The sequence below is a fragment of the Mytilus californianus genome, unplaced genomic scaffold (assembly GCF_021869535.1).
Source record: "Mytilus californianus isolate M0D057914Y unplaced genomic scaffold, xbMytCali1.0.p SCAF_1, whole genome shotgun sequence".
In the NCBI taxonomy this organism is placed as follows: Eukaryota; Metazoa; Mollusca; class Bivalvia; order Mytilida; family Mytilidae; genus Mytilus; species Mytilus californianus.
The window spans coordinates 6,208,362-6,234,027 of record NW_026262581.1 but is presented as its reverse complement, the minus strand read 5'-3'; the positions used below and the strand labels follow the sequence as shown (position 1 = coordinate 6,234,027).

The window sequence follows — 25,666 nt, the reverse complement described above, 5'->3', positions numbered from 1 at the left end:
TTAGCAGGAATTGAAAATATTTCAATAATGTTTGAAATGACTAATGAGGATACAAGCTTAATGACCTGTGACCAAACTAAAAAAAATAAATTAGACATCACCAATAAATCTGATAAACGAGATGGACAATGCCATTAAACACGTATAGTGAATATTTTGAGAACATTTCATTATATTCTCTTAAAGGAGAAGCAAATACAATACACCTTATCGCTATTCCTGGCTGACCCGAGAATCTGTCCCGCTTGAACTATTGACGTCATACAACAATCACTTTTCCATTGTGGCGTCAGATATTTTGTATTATGACGTCAAAATTTTATGGGAACCTGTGTGATGTCCAGTAATGGCGGAAAATTGCGATAAGGTGTATGTGTACTGCAGTGTGCTGATATGACGAAGTCTGATGTCATGCCAAACTAAGCCCCAAATTTAATTTTGATGAAGAAATGAAATAGGAGGTGCAAAAGTACATAATATGAGTAAGATTCTGTGAAAGTTTCACAAAATTCTAATAATAGGTTCAGGAGCAACTGTTTTACAAAAGTGAGAGAGAATTATAAACAAACAGGGGCTCTCCATCACTATAAACATCATGCTTCAGGCTGATGATGATGGATGGCTGCTTAACGTCCAGCGGCAAATTAATATGCATATTCAGGACGAAAACATGTTAATGTAATATGAATATTTACCCTGCTTTGTACTAGACCGACATGCTAAGCTAGATTTATAAACGTGCTAGTTCACAAGGTAACAGTCCCCAGGAAGACATGTCACCTTACTCTGACACATTATTCTGATGAGTCTTTGCTTTTACTCCTTAATGCCACATTCTTAGCGGAGAAGAAGCAAATACTCATGCTTCAAGAAGAGTGGGGTATAATAAAATAAAGATAGTTGGTAAATTTTAACTAATTAGCAACCCAGGAGGAGTTAACTAATATATTTCTATGTTTAGTATGAAAAATAAGTTGTCCTTAATGTCTTTCACATTTCAACCAAAAGGTAAAAATCAAAATGGTTGTGTTACTGCCTAACCAATTATTACCTATCGCCTTTCAACTTCCTTTGTACATATTTGTACATATAAGAGCAACAATTGTGCAATTTATATATTAAGTTTCACAAAGAGAAAAAGTTACATAGGAAAGAGGGTGTGATTGAACAGCAAGTTCAGCAAAGTGTACATTGTACAGCAAGAAGTGTGAGTCGAAAAAAGAAAACTTTATGATGCCTTTAATCAAATTAAAATGGAGCATATTTTCCTAAACAATAATGTCCCTAATTTAAACTTCATGTAGTTCAGTATTAGTTCTGACCTGCCAACTTTCCTGCGTTATGGGGGATATCCCCCCATGAGATGAGAGGTGTTGACCTGACCCTTACTTAAAAAGGCAAACAGAGGAGTATAAAATACATTTAAACACATGCCTTCTCATTCTAAACCATAGATGTTCTAATTAAGTACACTAATGATATGTAGAGGTAGGATTAGGTCCGCTTGTGCTTGAAATCCCCCATAGAGAATTTTAAAAGTTGGCAGGTATGGTAGTCTTGCATTGATCCACAATGGGTACAGGGGTCATTTTTGACAGGAAATTATGATCTACAATTATATTTGACCTCCAACTGAAAAAGTGGTTAAAGGAAAAAAAGGTGTTTTGGTGTTGTATTTAGTCATTCTGGTACAATGTATATATTAACAGTAACTTTTGAAGAGGGTGAATGTTCATGTATAGCAGTGTTCATTTGAACAGGTAGATTTATAATCAAAATTGAGGTCTTTAAAATTCAAACAGTTAATCAGTGCTGTGGTTATAATACAGACTTTTGCATAATTATGACTGCCATATTGTTACTCCAGAAACTTGCCTACATGTAAAAAATGTTCTTTTGGAAGTACACATTGAATTGAAATGAATATAACTTATATATAAATAACATCAATTAATAGATTTTATTATCAATTTCATCTTGTTTTTGGCATCATACAGTTGGGTTTTCATGGATTCAAGCAATTTCAAGGTAACATCACAAGTGAGCACAAATACATTTGGTGTACAAATTCAGCTGAAAAGTCATAAGGTTTTGGGGGAATAAAGACAGGTACAATCAATGTAAATTGTACATGTATCTAGTAAATTAATACTAACAAAATGTGCATATTATTAGTAATTATTGGCCAAAGTGGCAATACAGTAAAAAAAATTGTTACATTGCATGTAATCATAATATCATGGGGTTCATTGAACCCCCCGCCCCCCAAAAAAAACCACATTAACCAATAATACTATAGATAATGGACCATAATCCCAAATAGTGCCAAAACAAAGAGAAACAATTTTTGTGTAAATGGGAGATAACTCTGTCTTAATAAGAAAAAGCACTGTCAGTACCGAATTCAGGCTTGTATAGTCCGCGGTTTTATTCTCCAAAATTGAACCTGCCAGACAGGGATGGGCATAAAAAACTACGATAAGCAAGAAATAAGAGAAAAACTCGATTTCGCAAGGTTTGTTTACATTCCGCCATATTTGTTTTTGAAATTGTAGAGGGTGCCCTTATCATTTTCAAAAATTATATTTTACCTAATCCATATGAATGTGCAATTTTAATTCAAAATCCATTATAAAGTGATTAATTTCAAAATTAAATGCTTCATTACAAATTTCTCGTTACTTTTCACAGCATTGCATTACATAAACTGGAAACAACTTGTAATTAACGGAATGAAAAAAGTGTATAAGTTAGCTGGGAACCAGTTTATGCATAACAATGTATAAACTACAAAACGTAACTGGTTATTCGTTCCGTTTTGGTAATTCATACTGATGCGTTTTGTTTTAGCTTAAGATCCTTCAAACATTAATATATATGAAGGATATGTTTAACAGCATTTTACTAAAGGATGGAACTGTTTTACTGTCAGTCATATTCTAGTGGTATTCTCTTTTTCTACACACTCTCACCGTATTTATTTTCATTAACATGTGCTATTCGAAATTTCCTGTTTAAACATACACAAGTTTCTCAATTGTTTTTTTTGTGATCTTGACTTATTTTAACACTTGTGAATTGTTCTAGAATCATTTTCAAGCATTTTCAACTAATATTTGATGGAAAATGGGTTTTTCCATGAAAAAACCACAAACGATCACACAAGATTTGAAATTACTGAGTTTCATTAGACGTTTTCTCGAATAGTTACAAAAAGTTTTTTTACCTGAATTCTCGTGGCGAGAAGGGGGTGCAGACAATGTACCATTGCGAACTATCAAGACAACTATACCAGGCCTCTACATAACATTTTTTCAACTTGCCCAATAGGACAAGTACATACCAAAACTTACTTGTCCGAATGGAATTGTAACTTGTCCAAAAAAAATACCTTTATATTAACCTTTTTTGCATTTTAGGTTGATTCAATGAACAAAATGAATCAAAACAAAAGAACAGAATTTGATTTATATCTCTTGATATCCTTTTCAAAAATATGAGTCGAGAAGAACTGAATCTAGTTATGTCTTGTCACATGACTTTAAAAAATATTTTTGCTAAATAAAATTTATCATATATATTTCTTCCTATATCTAATTATCATAAAGCAACATAATAAGGTAGGAAAATGAGGTACTGGTTTGTCTTGGTCCAAATGTCTCCAATGGTGCCGAACTGTCTATTAAACATGGAGCTGATTGTTTCCATGACCGTATTGAACTGTCTTGTTACCTTATCTATAAAAGCCATTGGTAAGACTGGTTTCCCAGAATAGTATGCCTTTTATCTGTTATAAAGTATCTGACAAAGAACCTATCTATCGCAAGTAAACATGTCAAATAAATATTTATTTTTATCTTCTTTTCTTGTTTTTTGTTTATTACTTTATCAAAGTTGATTTAATTTATTTTCTTACTTGCCCTGTGGGACAAGCTTGATATGGCTTTTACTTGTCCAACCATTTATTCCTCTGGTAACGGACAATCGAACAAGCGTTATTGTTGAGCCCTGTATACAAGGCCAATTACGGTACTGCTTCTACATTTGTATGTGTTGTATTTTTTTTTTTTCACATACATTTAGGTAATGATTAAAAAAGTTTGAAATTATTTACCAAATTAAAATTGGTCTTTATTATTCCAACAGTCATGACAGTACTTCATTGCTATGATAATAATAATTAAGATAGAGTTATCTACTTTCTACATAATTATCCCCCCCCCCCCCAAAAAAAAACAAATAACTTGCATACAGTAAGCAAAAATCTGTTTTCTGTAGTTAAAATGCCATTATAATAAATATAAACAATACATAACCCTGAATTGTAAGCTTTTCATCAATATCATCTTGTTTTATCACTTATCATTTGGCTTTTGCTTCAAACCAAAGGGTTTTCTAGAAATCGAAGTACTGATTATTGAGAACTGATAACACCAGGATATTTAATAATACAACAGAAGAAAGGGGGAGATACACATGCAATGTCAAACAGCAGTATGAAATCTAAGATGCTATGGTTGTCTCAATCTGACAAATATAAGTGTGTTTGCCTGTTCTTGGCTGTATTTTAATATTTTTTATTTAGATGATCCAAAATTTACGTCAGATATCATGTTATCTAACGCCGTAACGGTGCCTTATTTTACTTAATGCCAATAATGGGTCCCAAACCTTATAGAGCTATACTAAACAAACCCTAAAACAAGCCATAAAGGAAAAACCTAACTTAGAAATACCTCTAACCTAATCTAACCATAATTTGGCATAAACAGATACATGAAAATGAACCAAACTTGGGAAAAGAAGGTCGAAATTTTAAACATGACAGACTGGCGTTTGTAAGAAGATATACCTGTATCACACATCTATATATTTACATACTAGCTATCTAACAAAATCAAATCTGCATCTACAAAACTATACGTAAACTTTACCGTCAGGATGATTTGGTGGAATATCCATAATTCTCTACACCAAAAACGTGAAGAAAAATAAGTATTCAATGTTTAATAATATGTTCCCCGCCAGGTGATTAATGTTCCACTGTTAAAACGTTTCTACGACTAAAATTTTATAACTTCTAAAATCTTTTTTTTTTTTGTATTTTTTTTTACTTATTGTATAATATAACTATTTTCGTAATTTTTAAAATAAAAGTGAGGCTTTTTGGAAATTGAATTGGAAATTATTTTTCATCATTCTTCCGAGGTTATCCGACTGATTGTTTTGAGAAAATGGTGACAGCGGCGGGAGTATGCTTGAAAGTGCTAATACAAAAAGCGTCATGATAGAAGTAAGTTGCATTGAGATACTTAAAAGTTTTCTTTTAATCATATATAAAAGATTGATTTTGAATGATATCAAATGCTGTTATTATATTTAACAACAGAAATTTAGAAATTTGCATTGTTTATAGGTCACGCCATAGTAAACATGGCCGACATTGTTGTGAGTCGGATGTAAACAAATTTGCGTGGATCTGCGTACGTAGACTGGGGTCACATATCGTTGAGTCAACCAGTCAACGTTGAGCCATGTAGCTGTGCTAGTATAAATAGCTTGGCTGACGTAAACTTTGTCAGTCTTGAATGTTCAATGAGAGAGTGTTTTACAATGAAAGGGTGATCAAAATTATTCAGGTCTAATGACCACTTACCGGTTTAGAAATATTGGATTTTACAAATTTTGTCGGGATTAATATAATCAGGAAATAATCAGTTTTCTTTCATAGGAATTTTATCAGCATTTAAAATGATCGATGTAAGTAGAAGCATTTTTTGCAATTAATTGTTCTTCCAATAACATTGTCTAATTGTGCAAAATATTGTTGACTTCGTCTTATTCTGAAATTTCATAATTTTATGCTCTTTTGTGTTACATTTATTTTATGCTGGCACTATAATTTTTCATGCATACATCCAGTTCTTAATAGATTATATTCTTTGATGAATACATCCATTTTTCATATTAAAATATATTTGACACTTATTATAAGAATTTATGTATATTCACTATCTTAATGATTGAAAATTTATCATAAGTTTCACAATAATCTTTACATGAAGGTCAAAATTTGGAAATTGATTTTGTATGAAATGTAAATATTTTGAAGATGACCCAGTTCTTTGTTGACACAGTTACATGTTAAGCATAGCTGAGTTTCATAGACAGTTTATGTTAGTAAAAAGCAAAACATTATCATGTATATAGAGGATAACTTAAAATAGAATTCTCAAAATTTGTCAGAGGTCTGGAATATTCTTTAGGTATTTATTGATGTTTTGGCTGAATGCCCAAATGGAAAATCCTAAACCATAGAATGACTTAATCAACTAGCATTCTGATTGGTTGGTTTAACAAAGCAGTTCTAATTTTAGATTCCTTAGCTCAACTACTTAAAATATATTTTTTACCAGTAAATTTGACTTTTATAAATAAATTTTGATGACGCAACATTAACTATTGCAATGATTTGGTGAAATCCATTTCATTTTGAAAAACCAATGGAGTAGGAATGGTTTTATGAATGTCTTGTCAGTATGGTGAAAGGGTTTAGGAGTTGAGGAATATGATTTTCAATGCTCAGTTGAAGAAGGTATTTTTGAAATTGTTTTTTTCTGAATATGTTAAAGTAAAGATTGAACCTGTTATCTGATGTTCAAAAATAAATTCATATATTGATAATTAGGATTTAGTTTTGTAGAACTTAAAGTAATCATAAGGAATTTTTAAATATTTATTGTTCCTTTGACAGATCAAAATGAAATTTCTATTCTTAATGTATCATTTGATTGCAGATCGACCAAAAGTCAAAGTATTGTTCACAATCACCACCACGACCAGAAAGTTTGATGTTCGAAAGTATAATGACAAACTTGGATATGGAATTGGCAGACTCGGAAAACAACAATGGCCCATGCTCTATGAATATCAGAACAAGAAATAAAAAGAAAAAGCGAAGGGCTGCTGACAACTCTGTTAAAAAATTTGAAGGTAACTTTTTGATTCGTTTATTTTAGTTGAAATAATTTGAAAGACATAATTCAATTTGAAACACTTTGATCAACTTGTCATGACCTTTTAGTAAGTTTTCATTGTTGCACATTGTAATGATATTGTTGATTACTGTTTGTGTAATTAAATATATGAAGTTATGGTATGAATCAATGATATAATATTGTGTTTGTTCTTTTACACAGATCTATATACAGCAACTGGAGAAATTCTTGGCAATGGAGCATGTGCTGCTGTTAAAACTTACAAAAAAAACACAACGAACAAAGAATATGCTGTGAAGGTAATTTGAAAATATATTTTTATGGTCTATTAAATAATTAATACATTTAAATGATGTTAAGAGATGAATAGAAATAATGAATTTTGTATTAAAACAGTTGTGAATATAACAATAAGGACATAAATTTAAAAAAAAAACTAACACCAACCAAAATGTTCAAAAATAATATTTGAAATCATTTTATTTTTCAGGTTATCGAAAAAGATTTTACCAGATCAAGAAATAAAGTTTTTAAAGAAATAGAGATTTTCAGTATTTGTCAAGGCCAGGATAATATTTTACAACTATTTGAATACTTTGAAGAGGAAGATAGATTTTATTTGGTATTTGAAAAGATGAAAGGCGGAACATTACTTGCCAATATTGAAAGAAGGGGCCACCTATGTGAGAGAGAAGCTGCACTTGTAGTCAAACAGATAGCCATAGCTTTGAACTTTCTTCACCAAAAAGGTATATATATATATATATATATATATGTATGTTTTTATTTCAGTGTCCTGGTTTTCCAGGAAATCTAGCATTTATCTAAATTAATGTCTCTTCTTTTTAACTGTTGGCATCTCTCCTATAGATTGACATTGCATTTAAAAATTTGATTTTAATAACTTTCCTGAAAAGATACATTATTTAAATAAAAAGGAAAACAAATAAAAGCAAACGTTTTTAAATTTTGCATTAGGAGCATCTGAAGAAAGAATTTCATGATTTTAATTGGTGTTTATAATAATATTGAATTTCGTACATGCTGATTATTTACAAAGGAACACCTGTCCAGACACAAATTAATTATTAAAAATTATTATATTTAGGTATTGCACACAGAGATCTCAAACCAGATAACATATTATGTGAGAGAACTGATGAAGTAGTCCCAATACGTATCTGTGACTTTGATTTGGCAAGTGGCGTACCAGGAAGCCAAACAGAAGATAATTGTACAACACCAGAACTTCTTACACCTGTGGGGTCTGTGGAGTACATGGCACCAGAAGTTGTTGATGCATGGGTTGGAGAGTCATTCTCGTATGATAAGAAATGTGATTTGTGGAGCTTAGGAATTATATTGTAAGTTTTTTACTATTTTGGTTTTAAAAAATAGAAAATAGTATAATTTTGAGGTGAAAATTTAATCACATGAATCTTTCAAGATGTGTTCTGTCATAATTTCTTTTAAAAAATGCTATGTTGAGTAGCATAGACTCGTAAATTACATTTACATAGTTTAGAAAGATGATATTGATCAGTACTCATGATAGTGATAAATAGTGAAATTCAAAATGAGTAACCTAGAAATGAATTTTGTTTTTCAGGTATATTATGTTATGTGGTTATCCTCCATTCTATGGACAATGCGGTGGGGATTGTGGCTGGGAGAGAGGTGAAGCTTGTCAGTCATGTCAAGAGACCTTGTTCACTAGAATTCAGGATGGCATGTTTGAATTCCCTGACAATGAATGGAGAGATGTATCCAACGATGTCAAAGATCTCATTCAGAAATTACTAGTCCGTGAACCCAGGAAGAGGCTGACAGCTTTGGAGGTTTTACAACATCCATGGATTACATGCCCTGCAGCACCTACCCCTTTGGCCACACCTGGTATTCTGACAAGGTATGCTTTATTTTACTACAAGTTATATACATTTCCATATTTAGATCTGTATGTAGGTGGGATGCAATACACTGTAATTTCCTGTAGTCATCAGACAAAGTATGTGACCACTTTATGCTTTTCCTGTTTATATTGTTAACAGTGTAATGACTTGTTTTTACAGTTTAAGTGTTACATTAAATAGATACAGAAGTATGAAACTTTGAATAAAAAAATTAATCCTAGTGTTAAGCTTAAAATAAGTTTCATTTCTTTAAAGTTTAACAATGCATCACATTTTTATACGACCGCAAAAATTAAAAATTTTTTGGTCGTATATTGGTATGACGTTGGCGTCGTCGTCGTCGTCGTCGTCGTTGTCGTCGTCGTCGTCGTCGTCGTCGTCGTCGTCCGGCGTCGTCCGAAGACACATTGGTTTTCGCACTCTAACTTTAGTTTAAGTGAATGGATCTCCATGAAATTTCACCATAAGGTTCAATACCACAAAAGGAAGGTTGGGATTGATTTTGGGGGTTATGGTACCAACAGTTAAGGAATTAGGGGCCAAAAAGGGGCCAAAAATAAGCATTTTTGTAACTTTCAGACAATAACTTGTGTGTAAGTGTATGGATCTCTCTGACATTGTACCACAAGGTTCCATATCACAAAGGGAAGGCTGTAATTGATTTTGGGGGTAATTGCCTCAAAATTTTAGGAATTAGGGGCCAAAAAAGGGGCAAAAAACAAGCATTTTTCTAGTTTCATGACAATAACTTGTGTGTAAGTGTTTGGATATTTCTGAAATTGTACTACAAGGTTCCATATCACAAAGGGAAAGCTGGAATTGAGTTTGGGGGTAATTGCCTCAAAATTTTAGGAATTGGGGGCCAAAAAGGGGCCAAAAATAAGCATTTTTCTAGTTTCCAGACAATAACTTGTGTTCAAGTGTATGGATCTCTCTGAAATTGTACTGCAAGGTACCATACCACAAAGGGAAGGCTGGGATTGAGTTTGGGGGTGATGAATCATAAGGGGGTTCAAAAAATTGGGGGGGGGATTTTTTTTTTTTTTTTTTTTCTTTTTTTCCTTTTTTTTTTCTTTTAAAATTTTCCATTTTAAGTTGGTTATTTCTGATTTATATTTAAAAGCAAATGATAATGATATGGTAGGAGATACACACCAAACAGGATGTGTAAATTATTATATAATAAGTATTGTGCAATAGCAAGAAATTTTCAATTGCACAGTATTGCACAATAGCAAGAAATCTTCAATTGCACAGTATTGCGCAATAGCAAGAAATCTTCAATTTAACAGTATTGCGCAATAGCAAGAAATATCCAATAGCACAATATTGCGCAATAGCAAGAAATTGTCAATTGTACAGTATTGCGCAATAGCAAGAAATATTCAATTGCACAGTATTGTGCAAAAGAAGATACTTCGTATAAATTGCTTATTTCTTGATCAATTTCAATGGGGTTTTATTCTTGAATTCTTGGGGTTCTTTAATATGCTGAATCTAACCGTGTATTAAGTTTTTGGATTTTGGGCCCCGTTTTTAAATTGGTCCACATTGAGGTCCAAAGGGTCCAAAATTAAACTTTGTTTGATTTCATCAAAAATTAAATTATTGGGGTTCTTTGATATGCCGAATCTAACCGTGTATTTAGATTTTTAATTTTGGGTCCCGTTTTTTAAATTTGTCTACATTAAGGTCCAAAGGGTCCAAAATTAAACTTAGTTTGATTTTAACAAAAATTGAATTCTTAGGGTTCTTTGATATGCTGAATCTAAACATGGGTTTAGATTTTTGATCATGGGCCCAGTTTTCAAGTTGGTCCAAGTTGGGGTCCAAAATTAAACTTTGTTTGATTTCAACAAAAATTGAATATATGGGGTTCTTTGATATGCTGAATCTAAACATGTATTTAGATTTTAGATTTTTGGCCCAGTTTTCAAGTTGGTCCAAATTGGGGTCCAAAATTAAACTTTGTTTGATTTCAACAAAAATTGAATATATGGGGTTCTTTGATATGCTGAATCTTACCATGTATTTAGATTTTTTATTTGTGGGCCCGCTATCAAATTGGTTCATATTGAGGTCAAAAGGGTCCAAAATTAAACTTTGTTTGATTTCATCAAAAATTGAATTATTGGGGTTCTTTGATATGCCAAATCTAACTGTGTTTTTAGATTTTTAATTTAGGTACCCGTTTTTTAAATTTGTCTACATTAAGGTCCAAAGGGTCCAAAATTAAACTTAGTTTGATTTTAACAAAAATTGAATTCTTCGGGTACTTTGATATGCTGAATCTAAACATGTGTTTAGATTTTTGATTATGGGACCAGTTTTCAAGTTTGTCCAAGTTGGGGTCCAAAATTAAACTTTGTTTGATTTCAACAAAAATTGAATATATGGGGTTCTTTGATATGCTGAATCTAACCATGTATTTTGATTTTGGACATTGGACCATAATAGGTAAATTAAAAAAATTGAAGTTCTTAGACCACATTCTTTCTGTGTCAGAAACCTATGCTGTGTCAAATATTTAATCACAATCCAAATTCAGAGCTGTATCAAGCTTGAATGTTGTGTCCATACTTGCCCCAACTGTTCAGGGTTCGACCTCTGCGGTCGTATCAAGCTGCGCCCAGCGAAGCATTTTATTTCAAATTTCATCCTAGCCCCCCAGTAAAATCAAATGGTAGCTCCCTTATGCTTAAAACATATGGCAGACAGTAACTATGGACAACCATGGAATGACAGAATGTGGTAGGATTAAACATATTGTGAGCACTCAACCCTCCTCCTTACCTCAGATAGCGAAGTAACAGTAGAACATGAGAAAGATTAGTTGAAAGTTGAAAACGGTATTGTTTACTTTCAATTATCTGAAAGATAAAATATTAAACTGTTATAGTGTTTACCATCAATACTCTAAAAAATCAAAGTACAAAAGTATTATATTAATACAATGAAAATACTCTTTTAACAATAACTCTTTAGGGATCTACCCTGTAACTACAAGCAGCGGCAAATAAACCATATGTGTAGATAAATTACCCGAAGCACTATTGAACAGACCCCGACGCATTTTTGCGCCTGTCCCAAGTTCGGATCTCAAGCCTCTGGCCTTTGTTAGTCTTGTATGTTTTTTTAATTTTAGTTCATTTATATGTTTTGGAGTTTAGTGTGACGTCTTTTTTCACTGAACTAGTACACATTTTTTGTTTAGGGGCCAGCTGAAGACCGCCTCCGGTTGCTGGATTTTCTCGCTGTGTTGAAGACTCATTGATGGCCTTCAGTTGCTTTCTGCTCTTTGGTTGGGTTGTTGTCTCTTTGACACATTCCCAATTTCCATTCTTAATTTTATTTCACTTTCAATACCATGGTTACATTGTGATGTTGGATTATGAATTTCCGATTTTTCCTTTGTATTATGTGTACATAACCTGATGTTGGTTATCCTAGGCACCAAAACAGAAGAACTATGGGACAGTCATGTTTTAATCCATTCCATTTATAGCATTTTCAGTAAATAACTCTGACATAAAATTTGAAGCAAATACTTTATACATGAACAATTTTATTTTAATATCTTTTTCATGTTGATTATATTGAAATGTTTCACTTTCTTTTCATACTTTCACTTTCTATTTATACTTTTATTTACACTGTGATGTTGGATTAAGAATTTTCCTATTTTTATACGACCGCAAAAATTAAAAATTTTTTGGTCGTATATTGGTATGACGTTGGCGTCGTCGTCGTCATCGTCGTCGTCGTAGTCCGGCGTCGTCGTCCGAAGACACATTAGTTTTCGCACTCTAACTTTAGTTTAAGTGAATGGATCTCCATGAAATTTTACCATAAGGTTCAATACCACAAAAGGAAGGTTGGGATTGATTTTGGGGGTTATGGTACCAACAGTTAAGGAATTAGGGGCCAAAAAGGGGCCAAAAATAGGCATTTTTGTAACTTCCAGACATAACTTGTGTGTTAGTGTATGGATCTCTCTGACATTGTACCACAAGGTTCCATATCACAAAGGGAATGCTGGGATTGATTTTGGGGGTAATTGCCGCAAAATTTTAGGAATTAGGGGCCAAAAAAGGGGGAAAAAACAAGCATTTTTCTAGTTTCATGATAATAACTTGTGTGTAAGTATATGGATTTTTCTGAAATTGAACTACAAGGTTCCATATCACAAAGGGAAAGCTGGAATTGAGTTTGGGGGTAATTGCCCAAAATGTTTAGGAATAAGGGGCCAAAAAAGGGTCAAAAATAGCATTTTTCTAGTTTCCAGACAATAACTTGTGTTCAAGTGTATGGATCTCTCTGAAATTGTACTGCAAGGTACCATACCACAATGGGAATGCTTGGATTGATTTTGGGGGTAATTGCCTCAAAATTTTAGGAATAAGGGGCCAAAAAGGGGCAAAAAACAAGCATTTTTCTAGTTTCAGGACAATAACTTGTGTGTAAGTGTATGGATCTTTATGAAATTGTACTACAAGGTTCTCTATCACAAAAGGAAAGCTGGGTTTGAGTTTGGGGGTAATTGCCCTTAATGTTTAGGAATTTGGGGCCAAAAAGGGGCCTAAAAACAAGCATTTTTCTAGTTTCCAGACAATAACTTGTGTTCAAGTGTATGGATCTCTCTGAAATTGTACTGCAAGGTACCATACCACAAAGGGAAGGCTGGGATTGAGTTTGGGGGTAATTGTCTCAAAATTTTAGGAATTAGGGGCCAAAAAGGGGCAAAAAACAAGCATTTTTCTAGTTTCAGGACAATAACTTGTGTGTAAGTGTATGGATCTTTATGAAATTGTACTACAAGGTTCTATATCACAAAAGGAAAGCTGGGTTTGAGTTTTGGGGTAATTGCCCTAAACGTTTAGGAATTTGGGGCCAAAAAGGGGCCTAAAAACAAGCATTTTTCTAGTTTCCAGACAATAACTTGTGTTCAAGTGTATGAATCTCTCTAAAATTGTACTGCAAGGTACCATACCTCAAAGGGAAGGCTGGGATTGAGTTTGGGGGTGATGAATCATAAGGGGGTTCAAAAAATTTAGTGGAGGGATTTTTTTTTTCTTTAAAATTTTCCATTTTAAATTGGTTATTTCTGATTTGTATATAAAAGATAATAATAATGATATGGTTTGAATAGGTAAATTAAAAGTTTTTAAGTTCTTAGACCACATTCATTCTGTGTCAGAAACCTATGCTGTGTCATATATTTAACACAATCCAAATTCAGTGCTGTATCAAGCTTGAATGTTGTGTCCATACTTGCCCCAACTGTTCAGGGTTCGACCTCTGCGGTCGTATCAAGCTGCGCCCCAGCGGAGCATTTTATTTAAGGATGAAAACATGATAGCTTTTATCTTTTATACATTGGACTGTTATTTACATTACAGAAACAACAGTACAAAAGATCTGGAATGTTTTGCTGGAGAAGCAGTCTCAATCAACAGAATGATGCAGCAACATCTTTTGATTTCGGAGCCTCCCTCTTTCTTTATTGGTGGGAGGGACGATTTTGACTGTGATGCATATGAAAGTGGCGATGATGATGACAAGTTTAACATACCAAGTTTCAAACTGTCTCCACCAAGTTCAGGACTGGCTAAAAGACGTACAATGGCCAGGAAACCAAACAATTTAAGTGAAATAACCGAGGACAGTAGCGACAGTGGTTGTTCATTGCCAAGCTCCCATTCATCTAGTTGTGGCATAAGTATTTGAGACGAAGACCAAACTCATTTGATATCAGTTATTATTCTGGTTGTGTTATTTTTGAGTGCTTAAAATTGGACAGATTTTATACATGTATTGAATGTGTGTGCTATTTTGTATTTTGTCCATTGTACGAGTGTGTTGTGTATGAAAGGGTTTAGAATGGACATAGGATTTGGTACATTCTTATATCATGTATATACCACCTACAAAATGTACAAAAAAAAATAGAAACAACGCGATCTTGTAGTGGAAATCCATTTTTATAAAGAAAGAAATTTTATTGTATTTTTCCACACTGAAAAATAGTTTTGTTAATTTTTAAAAAAAGGGAAATAAATCCTATCAATACTTATTTCTATGTATGCTTGTGTATAGAAGATGAAGTATATTTTGTTGGAAGGTTTAGTTTCAGGGATACTCATAACATTATGTTAACATTGTCTTTCAAAATATGTGTATGGTTGTGGACTTGAAAGTGCTAGAATTAAAAAGAAGTGGGTCCAAATAGAATGACTGTACACATTGGCAGTTCTAAAACATGAGAGATTATACATGTGTGTATTAGTGATAAAAAAAATAAAAGAATGGTGATTGATGTGAGAGTGGACATAAAAATGTGCCTGTCTTTTATGTGAAAATGTCTTTTATGTTTTGTACTTTTTCATGTTTTTCATTTTTTTATACTTTTACAATGTTGAATTTTAGTGTAGAAAGCTGGTACAAAACCATAAAATGCCATTACAGAGCAAATTGTGAAAATGTTATCAACTTGTTGAATTAACTGCCAAATTTGTTTGTGTTGCAAGTTTTATTAACAGCTCAGTTGTTTTGATGTTATTTTCCTGTTCTGTTAATTTTGTTTTTATACGACCGCAAAAATTTTTAATTTTTTGGTCGTATATTGGTATGACGTTGGCGTCGTCGTCGTCCGGCGTCGTCCGAAGACACATTGGTTTTCGCACTCTAACTTTAGTTTAAGGGAATAGATTTCTATGAAATTTTACCATAAGGTTCAATACCACAAAAGGAAGGTTGGGATTGATTTTGGGGGTTATGGTACCAACAGTTAAGGAATTAGGGGCCAAAAAGGGGCCAAAAATAAGCATTTTTGTAACTTCCAGACAATAACTTGTGTGTAAGTGTATGGATCTCTCTGACATTGTACCACAAGGTTCCATATCACAAAGGGAAGGCTGTAATTGATTTTGGGGGTAATTGCCTCAAAATTTTAGGAATTAGGGGCCAAAAAAGGGGCAAAAAACAAGCATTTTTCTAGTTTCATGACAATAACTTGTGTGTAAGTGTTTGGATATTTCTGAAATTGTACTACAAGGTTCCATATCACAAAGGGAAAGCTGGAATTGAGTTTGTGGGTAATTGCCTGAAACGTTTAGGAATTGGGGGCCAAAAAGGGGCCAAAAATAAGCATTTTTTCTAGTTTCCAGACAATAACTTGTGTTCAAGTGTATGGATCTCTCTGAAATTGTACTGCAAGGTACCATACCACAAAGGGAAGGCTGGGATTGAGTTTGGGGGTGATGAATCATAAGGGGGTTCAAAAAATTTGGGGGGGGGGGGGGGGGTTTTCTCTTTTTTTCCTTTTTTTTTTCTTTTAAAATTTTCCATTTTAAGTTGGTTATTTCTGATTTATAATTAAAAGCAAATAATATTGATATGGTAGGAGATACACACCAAACAGGATGTGTAAATTATTATATAATAAGTATTGTGCAATAGCAAGAAATTTTCAATTGCACAGTATTGCACAATAGCAAGAAATCTTCAATTGCACAGTATTGCGCAATAGCAAGAAATATCCAATAGCACAATATTGCGCAATAGCAAGAAATTGTCAATTGTACAGTATTGCGCAATAGCAAGAAATATTCAATTGCACAGTATTGTGCAAAAGAAGATACTTCGTATAAATTGCTTATTTCTTGATCAATTTCAATGGGGTTTTATTCTTGAATTCTTGGGGTTCTTTAATATGCTGAATCTAACCGTGTATTAAGAGTTTGGATTTTGGGCCCCGTTTTTAAATTGGTCCACATTGAGGTCCAAAGGGTCAAAAATTTAACTTTGTTTGATTTCATCAAAAATTGAATTATTGGGGTTCTTTGATATGCCGAATCTAACCGTGTATTTAGATTCTTAATTTTTGGTTCCGTTTTCAAATTGGTCTACATTAAGGTCCAAAGGGTCCAAAATTAAACTTAGTTTGATTTTAACAAAAATTGAATTTTTAGGGTTCTTTGATATGCTGAATCTAAACATGTATTTAGATTTTTGATTATGGGCCCAGTTTTCAAGTTGGTCCAAATCGGGGTCCAAAATTAAACTTTGTTTGATTTCAACAAAAATTGAATATATGGGGTTCTTTGATATGCTGAATCTAACCATGTATTTAGATATTTGATTTTTGGGCCCCGTTATCAACTTTGTCCACATTGAGGTCAAAAGGGTCCAAAATTAAACTTTGTTTGATTTCATCAAAAATTGAATTCTTGGGGTTCTTTGATATGCTGAATCTAACCATGTATTTAGATTTTGGATATTGGACCATAATAGGTGAATGTCCAATTTAAAATTTTTAAGTTCTTAGACCACATTCATTCTGTGTCAGAAACCTATGCTGTGTCAAATATTTAATCACAATCCAAATTCAGAGCTGTATCAAGCTTGAATGTTGTGTCCATACTTGCCCCAACTGTTCAGGGTTCGACCTCTGCGGTCGTATCAAGCTGCGCCCTGCGGAGCATTTTATTTTAACTAAAATTATTATTGTAGCCACAGCTTATAATTTGATCAGTATTAAATGACAAGAGAGCTTATGGAAATAATACATTCTCGTTCAGAATATAACATTCCAGTCACCATCAAAAGAAATGTGTGTTTTGTTAATTTTTAATGTACATAACTTCATTGAAAGTCATATATTAAAGCAGTTGAATTATCTATAGCTCTAGGTGTAGTGATATCAAAAAGTATTATTTTCTCTTTTTGACATCTGCAAAGCACAATTGATGCCAACCGATAATTCAACTGCATTTAACGAATACTTGTTTTGTTGAAACAGGACTTGTGTGTGAGCTGCATTTATACTGGAATGAATATATAGGGCATATTGAAAAAATGTAAATATTACAAAAAAAATGTTCATAAGCTTATTCATTTGGTGTCATTTCAATAGATAAAACTATTATTTTTACTTTTTAAAGAAAATTTGTCATTTAAAATATAAAAGTTGGAATATTTCATATTTAGATAAAATTTATTTGGGAAAAAGTACAGCACAAAAGTGTTTTAAGAAAAATCCTTATTTTAAAAGTGCAGCATAATAATAGTTAGCTTACCTAAAAAGAAAACTGATTGTTCAGCCATGTCACAGATCTCCATTTTATTTTTTATGAACAGTCAGTTTTCTTTTGGAGGATATTTGTTTAAAAATCAAATAATATTGCTTAAAATTGTGTTATACCTCAAAAAATGAAAACATATATCATGATCATCAAATACGAGTTAAAAGTCATTCCAATCATTTCGAGGTAGGTACTTTGAGTACCTAAAATTTTGTTATTAAAAAGTTAACCATTGGCCTTCTATCGGTGAGACAATCGTTATATGGCCAGGCTATGTATTGGACAAGTGGTATTTTAATAACTGCAAGTACCAGCAAAGTCGATATGGGGGTCTTATGGTTGGTTATATTAGATCAAGAGGAAGGAAATCCAATAGCGTGTATTTATACATTGTTATAAACATATTGTAGTTACATCAACTATGTACTTTTAGTCAAATAAATTGGGCATTGATAACGGTAGCGTAACAATGTATAATTATAAAGGCAATGTGAACTGTGATAATGCTGGGGGGTTACCAGCAAATGATGAACTGGTATCATCAAAAATATAAACCATGCCACATGCCAGGCAGCCTACATTCATTGTTTTGATTGTGACATATTCATTCCCTTAACATTCATCATATCATACATACAATGCATGTTTAAAAAAAAGTAAAAGTGTTCAAATCCATTCCAGTTCTGACCATCGTTCCACTTGGCATGTGGTTGTGTTTATATCTCTGATTATACATTACTATGTTTAAGGTGCTATTTATTTTTGAGATGCAGATTGCATGTTAAAATGTGAAGAAATTTTATTTTTATTATGCGATAAGTTTTGCTGAGGCTTTGAACATATTGAAATGGTGCAATATTCTGTAATGATAATTTCTGATGAATAATTACATCTTTTTATTTCGCGACAATGATCAAAAGTTTTATATAAGGGCCTAATTATTAAACCAAGCAAAAGTTTTTTAAGTTTATAAAAATCTGATTAAGATTTTAATTATAGTATCAAAGGTTAAAATAACAGTTTAAATAGTTTGATTTTAAGCAGACAATTTCGGTTATTTTACAATGTTTTTAAAATTTGAAGACATGTTAGAATGGAATTATAATTTCTGTCTAAGTGTTAAATGTCTTCAGTGTTATTTCGGGATCACCATCTTTTATAACTTCTGCAATATAATCTGTTTTGTTTGTTGAATTGCAATATTTCCAAATAAATGGTTAAAAATTTATCTGGTTTTGTGTTGAAAATGTGTTTCAAGGTCAGAAGTAGGAAAGAGTGATCCTAATGTTTGTCTCAGGGTTTGACATGGCCATTATATGGTCTAGAATTATGTTTATGAAAGTAAGTAAAATGTCTTATTTTACAATGTATTGATGAAGCATTTCAGAAATAAAGTTGAAATAAAATTTGAAAACAATATTGCATCCTTGTCATTTTTGCAGAAAGAAATTTCTGTTTCAAATCAAGTTGTTAAAATGTGCAGCAGTCTTGAGTTTACAAAAAGTAGGTGACAATTGCTGGAAAAGAAAAAAAAACAAGGTTCAAACAAAATGTTGTTTATTGGTGTAAAGCTGTTGATCTTCTAATGCATTTTTATTGTACACACAAAAAAAAAGATCTACTGGTAGACCAACATAAAAAAAAATCATTGTATTGGAACAAAATTCTAACTAAATCTATAACTTGTCATGGTGTAAACTATATAACAAATATCAAATCAATATCTTCAAGCATGACGAAAAAAGTGTTGAAAACTGATTATTTAAGAGAATTTTCTAAGTCCAAGGACCATAACTCTGCACAAAATCATCAGACCGGAACAAAATTCAAACTAGAGTTTGTTACATGTTGCTGATGTAAGGTCTACTTTGTAGGTATATTTATATTATAAGTTTCTATTGAAATGGAGGATAAATTTTTGTTTGCTAAACATTTTCATTTGATCATGTACCAGTTAATCTCATCATTAAAGATCCGAACATGAATATTTAGCTGCAAAAACACACAACAATGGTCCAAAGCATAGACGTGTGACAAAAAGAAGTTCTTGTGTATTTGTATCAAAGAATTATTTACGAGAGGAAACATACAACTAAAAAAACTACTTAATGGTCAGTATCAAGATTAAAAAAAATAACAATTGGGTGATTTAGCTTTCTGCAATAAATTTGAGTATGTTAAAATAATAAAGGTCTCAATGATTCAAGAAGGACTTGGAACATATGACAGGACTGACACCTAACAATAACAGTACAGAAATGCTGCCTGAAATTTTTTTTACAATGAGAACACCAATAACAGATACCTAAATATATTGATTTTACATCTTGAAATCACATGTAGAACACTTTATTCTTCTAACAGGGATAATTAAAGACACGATGTTTTCGAATGTAATTATGAACATAATGTATCGTAGTGTTCAGTTGTTAGTAGGCAACTACTGATCAGGCTCCCGACTTTTTACAGCAACATGTACAGTTTTGGGGGATTACAATCATGCAATCAAAACCCTTATGGACTGGCTTGTTAGTCATCAATTTTTCAGACTTCATCACTACTTTGGAGAAAGAAAAGAAAAACAGTACATTGAGCACACCATTCTCTACATCCTATTTATGAACATAAGAAATTTATAAATGAAATATACACTCAGATATTCAAGTTGCAAATGATGTGTATGTGTATCACCATACTTGCCAAGAAATAAAATGTGCATGATGTATGAATCTAGTATCTGTTTTAAAATATCAATGATGTCATTGTTAAAGTTATATTAAAAATTAAATAGAAGAGTTAAAAGAGTTATCTTCCTTTGCCAACAATTTTAGTTATACCATGGAAGCCAATATTACTTCCATGGTTATACCAAATCAAATTATTGGGAAAAGGAACACATCAACAATTCATTGTATGCCTTCAAATGGTTAACACAATATGCAAGTTTCAGTTTTTAGATCCCACTGCAAAATGAATGCAATCTATACCCTTCAGTTCTCACCTGTCACCTTTAAGTCTCGATCAGTGGAATTACAAAAGGTGCATAGAAGAATGTACAAAAACAATCAGATCATAAGCACTGAACTCTACAATACCGGTATAATAACCAACAAAAACACAAGCCAAAGCAAAAACTGAATGCATAATGCTCGACATTACTGACAACAAGGTGAGACGGTACTTTTTTTTAAAAGCATGCTGATTTGACTCTATGAACAGTAATAGCTGACACCTGTCAAATCTGTCATTGCATGCATCGATTTGTAATTATTGGACATATCATGAGCAAGAGATTGCCAATAGACATCCACATATTTTATTATTTAACTTATGGAACCCTGGATAGAGCTGTACAATTATTCATAACTAAATAGACACATTGGTACATACATAAAACATTATTTTAATAAGCAATAAAACTTTACACATTCTTATTTTGTTATATTGTAACTTTTGGATTATAATGAATGACTAGATGCCTAGTGTGTCATTTTGTACTATCTTAGCGACATCCAGGAAACGTTCTAATTGGGTTAACTTCTAACGAGGGAGATTATGGGGGGGGGGGATTTGTTTGATTAATAATATAAAAAAGGATATCTGGTTTGATTGCCAATGAGACAACTTTCCACTACATAGTCCACTTGTAAAGGTATTGAGACGAATTATATATCTGTGTGTGTAGTTCGTTCATGTTCAAACTTCTTTTCTTTTCTTTGTATGTATACTTCATTATTGTTTAATGTTGTTGTTTAAATAATGTCATGTTGTAATATGCTCTTTGTGAGCCCATTTAATGGAATAAAACTTCTTCTTAGTCCAGATGACGTGGATGTCAGCAATTATAGGTCATCGTACGAACTTCAACAATGAGAAAAGCGCAAACCGTCGATGATAGTCTGCTATAAATGGCCCCGAAATGAATGATGTGAAACATATCAAACAAGAAAAACCAACGGCCTGATGTATGACAAAACAATAAACAAATAAGACAGAAAGCAACAAATGACAACCACTGAATCACAGGCTTCTTGCTTGGGACAGGCATATAAAAAAGAGGCAGAAGATACCATGGGAACATTCAAAACTCACAAGTCGAAATAAACTAACAAAGCCATGACAAAAAAAAACAAAAGGCGACGAAAAGACAACAAGCCCACAAAACACTGCATAGAAATTTAAGATTGAGCAACACGAACCCCCTCAAAAACTGCCAGGGATCGCAGCTCCGGAATAGTAAATATATCCTGCTCCGCTAGTGGCGGAATCATTCTTCTGATTTTGATTGCACCCACCCCTCCCCATTTAGAAAATAACGGATATTACTGGACAAAAAATATATTTCACTCGGATTCTACGTCCTAAGAAAGATAACTCAGGAATATTACAACTTACTATATGTCAAAATCCTGTTTAATCTATGGAATAAAATATGTTTTAAGCCCCTCACTTTTTTTTCTATTTTTTACAACACTATCTGGGACCAATAAAAATAAAACTGAGAGTAGTAATGTATTCCATTTCATATTTAGTAATTTATTATAAAACGTTAATCTTATTTAGGTACACATGTTACTGAGATCTTAATTAGTTTTAGTAATTGGTTTCAATATTTCCAGTTTTCCACAACTTGATTACCAGATGGGGTTTCACACGGGTTTCACACGGTACTTCTTTCATTATAAAACAACCATAATCTGATAATACCTTATAAAACACTGTACTGTAATAAAATCCTCCGACGGCTGACAATGATACTGTCTATTTTATTGAAAGTATATCAAGTTGCTAGGTATTAGATACACATTGAGGGCGTTAACCCGAATGGGTGTTTCTAATTTACACCAAGATATTATTGTCAATGCAGAATGATAGTTTTCAATAATTTGGGAGAGGGCTTTGACCATATGTTTTTGAAAAGCATGATAAATGCAGGGTATCTAATTTCATTTAACGACATCTTGGTGTAAATTAAAGATACAGTTGGTGTGTTATCATAATCTATAACATTATTATTAAAGGGGTATTAGCTACGATTTAGACAAAATTTTATATGATACGATTCTTTTTGTTTCAAGTATTAAAGGGCCATTAGCTACGGGATAAAAAATAATAAAATATGATTTTTTTTGTTGTTGTTCAGTCATTAATGAAAGTGAAATAGTAAAATAATAATTCACTTTTAGCAGCCAATTTGGTTCAATTTTGTCAATATAAGCTAAGAAACATCGCTGATGAATTATTCACTTGCAAGTAAATAATTCGACCTCATTTAATCCGTATACATGTAACCTTCAATTTAACCCTTTGCTGGAGATGGGTTACGCATGTGTTCAGCTATCAAAAGGAAAAGAACGTCAACATTGAAAGTGAAACAAAGATGAACCATTTGGTTGACTGATTCGACAAAAAAACATTCTTATACAGGTATAAACGATGATTAACATATCTTTTAACCTATAAAATGAAATCAAACAGACATAAACAAAAAATTCCATTGCACGTGGTCGCTATCTATTTATATTTATGTTTATATCGGGTTGAATGACCTTCAGCAGTCTTCGGAGGTCATCTCGATGATTAATTAGATGGCAGTCGTGTTAATTAAAAGATAGTTAACGCCATCAAGGTGTATCTAATACTGAACAACTTGACTAAAATAACCCGAAATGCTGATATATATTATCGAGTCCAAGCATTAATTTTTTTTTTTGCATAGTTTAGACTTTTTGATATTTGGATATACATTTTAGTATGTTATAAATGAAATATGAAAATTTGAGTCAAATCGGTGAACATAAATTTGACAGCTAATATTATGCTCCTTTCAAATCAGTAAATGTACCACGTTACGGTCAAACTTCATGAAGTCACGTCAGTATCACATTTTACACAGACACATTTTTATCACACATTCCCGTAGATGATTAACTGTGCACACGACATCCAGATTAACACACTTGGGTATACCCCATGCATGTTTGTAGACTTACCATGTCACACTTCTTTAGGATTACTATGTCGTCAGAAGTTAAACCACATACTGTCAGACAGACCGTTAATGAACTATCTTTTAATTAACACATTGTAATCGGTAGACAGCCGGTGAACCACTAACTGACACGTGTTTTTTTTTTAATTTTTAACCATGGACGTATTATATTGAGTCAATATAATATTTCCATTTTTTTTCAAGACAATAGAATTATGCATGACGCATTGTAATTTTGACTTGCAACAAAACCTTCAACTTGCTCACATTCATGCAGAAAGACAGATTCAATATATAAGCAGAGGTATGTAGACAGTTGATGAATCACTCAATTTCGCTGATATAATTATTGAAACGTAAGAAGATAAAAGAAATATCCAACAAATATATGCCATATGTAGAAAGGACGAATCCCACAACTGACGCATCGTCATTCACACACATGATATGAACCACTACCGATGTACCACTGAACTGACACATTGTTATAAAGGCATGCAATCGATGAATTACTCCCCTGGTACATTGTCGTGTGGACTGACATTGAACCATTCCTCTGACACATTGTCATGTGGAACACAAAACATTTCACTGACAAATTGTCTCGTCACAGGCAGACGATTATAACCACAACTCTAGCATAGTAATCTGAAGACAGGCGATGTGACCGACCCATTACTGGCAGACTGTCAGAACTGAAGACAGGCGATGATGAATCACAGTAATGACCAATTATTATGGTAACAAAAATGATGAGTACCATTGGTACAGCATGGTAAAGATAAACAACACACAGACAGGTTGACACACGATGAACCAGAGTTGGTATACTGTCAGATAGACAGAGGATGGGCTACACTTATATACACACTAATATTGGAAACTATTAAGCCTCTTGTCCACCAGAGAAGACAATGAAAACGAATTTGCCGAGAAAGGTGACTCTGATATTAATCAGCTTTGTGATTTATTTGGTAAACATCCCAATACCAAGAGACTACCAGGAAGAAAATGCAACTGGCCAACAATGTGATGGTGGTATGAAGTAAATGCTACTCGGGAGTCTTTAAGAATGAAATTATACATTCATCTACATTCAAGGCCTTGTGATCCACAATGAGTCAAATAGAAAACAAGAATGTGTCCATAGTACACGGATGCTCCACTCGCACTATCATTTTCTATGTTCAGTGGACCGTGAAATTGGGGGTCAAAACTCTAATTTGGCATTAAAATTAAAAAGATCATATCATAGGGAACATATGTACTAAGTTTCAAGTTGATTGGACTTCAACTTCATCAAAAACTACCTTGACCAAAAACTTTAACCTGCCCACTCGCACTATCATTTTCTATGTTCAGTGGACCGTGAAACTGGGGACAACACTCTAATTTGGCATTAAAATTAGAAAGATCATATCATAGGGAACATGTGTACTAAGTTTCAAGTTGATTGGACTTCAACTTCATCAAAAACTACCTTGACCAAAAACTTTAACCTGAAGCGGGACAGACGGACGGACGAACGGACGAACGAACGGACGCACAGACCGAAAAACATAATGCACCTAGGTGGGGCATAATAATCATGTCACTACCACAGCGCAGCTTAATGCATCCTCTGAAAATTTGAAAGTCTCTACTATATATTGGTATACCTTAAACTACACAAAAACCCGT

At 32.8% G+C, this 25,666-nt stretch overlaps 2 protein-coding genes across 5 annotated transcripts in view; one reads left to right on the top strand and one right to left on the bottom strand.

The window, feature by feature from the left end:
- The window catches only part of LOC127737362 (calcium homeostasis endoplasmic reticulum protein-like), a 107,405-nt gene extending 102,343 nt beyond the window's left edge, over nt 1–5,062 (bottom strand). For both annotated transcript variants that reach the window (XM_052248006.1, XM_052248086.1), the window contains exon 1: nt 4,935–5,062. In XM_052248006.1, the coding sequence (XP_052103966.1) occupies nt 4,935–4,962 (28 nt within the window). In that variant the 5' untranslated portion in view covers nt 4,963–5,062. The remainder of the gene's footprint in view (nt 1–4,934) is intronic.
- Nucleotides 5,063–5,182: 120 nt separating this feature from the next.
- On the top strand, nt 5,183–15,499 carry LOC127738042 (MAP kinase-interacting serine/threonine-protein kinase 1-like). 3 transcript variants are annotated; one of them, XM_052249147.1, is made up of 7 exons: nt 5,183–5,293; nt 6,798–6,993; nt 7,200–7,297; nt 7,489–7,747; nt 8,107–8,362; nt 8,608–8,907; nt 14,311–15,499. In XM_052249147.1, exons 1-7 carry the CDS (start codon nt 5,255–5,257, stop codon nt 14,636–14,638), a joined length of 1,476 nt encoding a protein of 491 aa, XP_052105107.1. In that variant the 5' UTR covers nt 5,183–5,254; the 3' UTR covers nt 14,639–15,499. The 3 variants fall into 3 exon arrangements, with proteins under 3 accessions (XP_052105107.1, XP_052105266.1, XP_052105191.1); XM_052249306.1 differs by lacking the exon at nt 5,183–5,293 and adding an exon at nt 5,565–5,760; XM_052249231.1 differs by lacking the exon at nt 5,183–5,293 and adding an exon at nt 6,439–6,595.
- Nucleotides 15,500–25,666: the final 10,167 nt, after the last annotated feature.

Bases quoted from the DNA above. Each gene is read 5' to 3' on its own strand.
- LOC127738042 (XM_052249147.1), top strand. From the start codon at position 5,255: ATGCTTGAAAGTGCTAATACAAAAAGCGTCATGATAGAA. The intron at 7,298-7,488 runs GTAATTTGAAAA...TTTATTTTTCAG, and splicing joins ACAAAGAATATGCTGTGAAG to GTTATCGAAAAAGATTTTAC. The intron at 8,363-8,607 runs GTAAGTTTTTTA...TTTGTTTTTCAG, and splicing joins TGGAGCTTAGGAATTATATT to GTATATTATGTTATGTGGTT.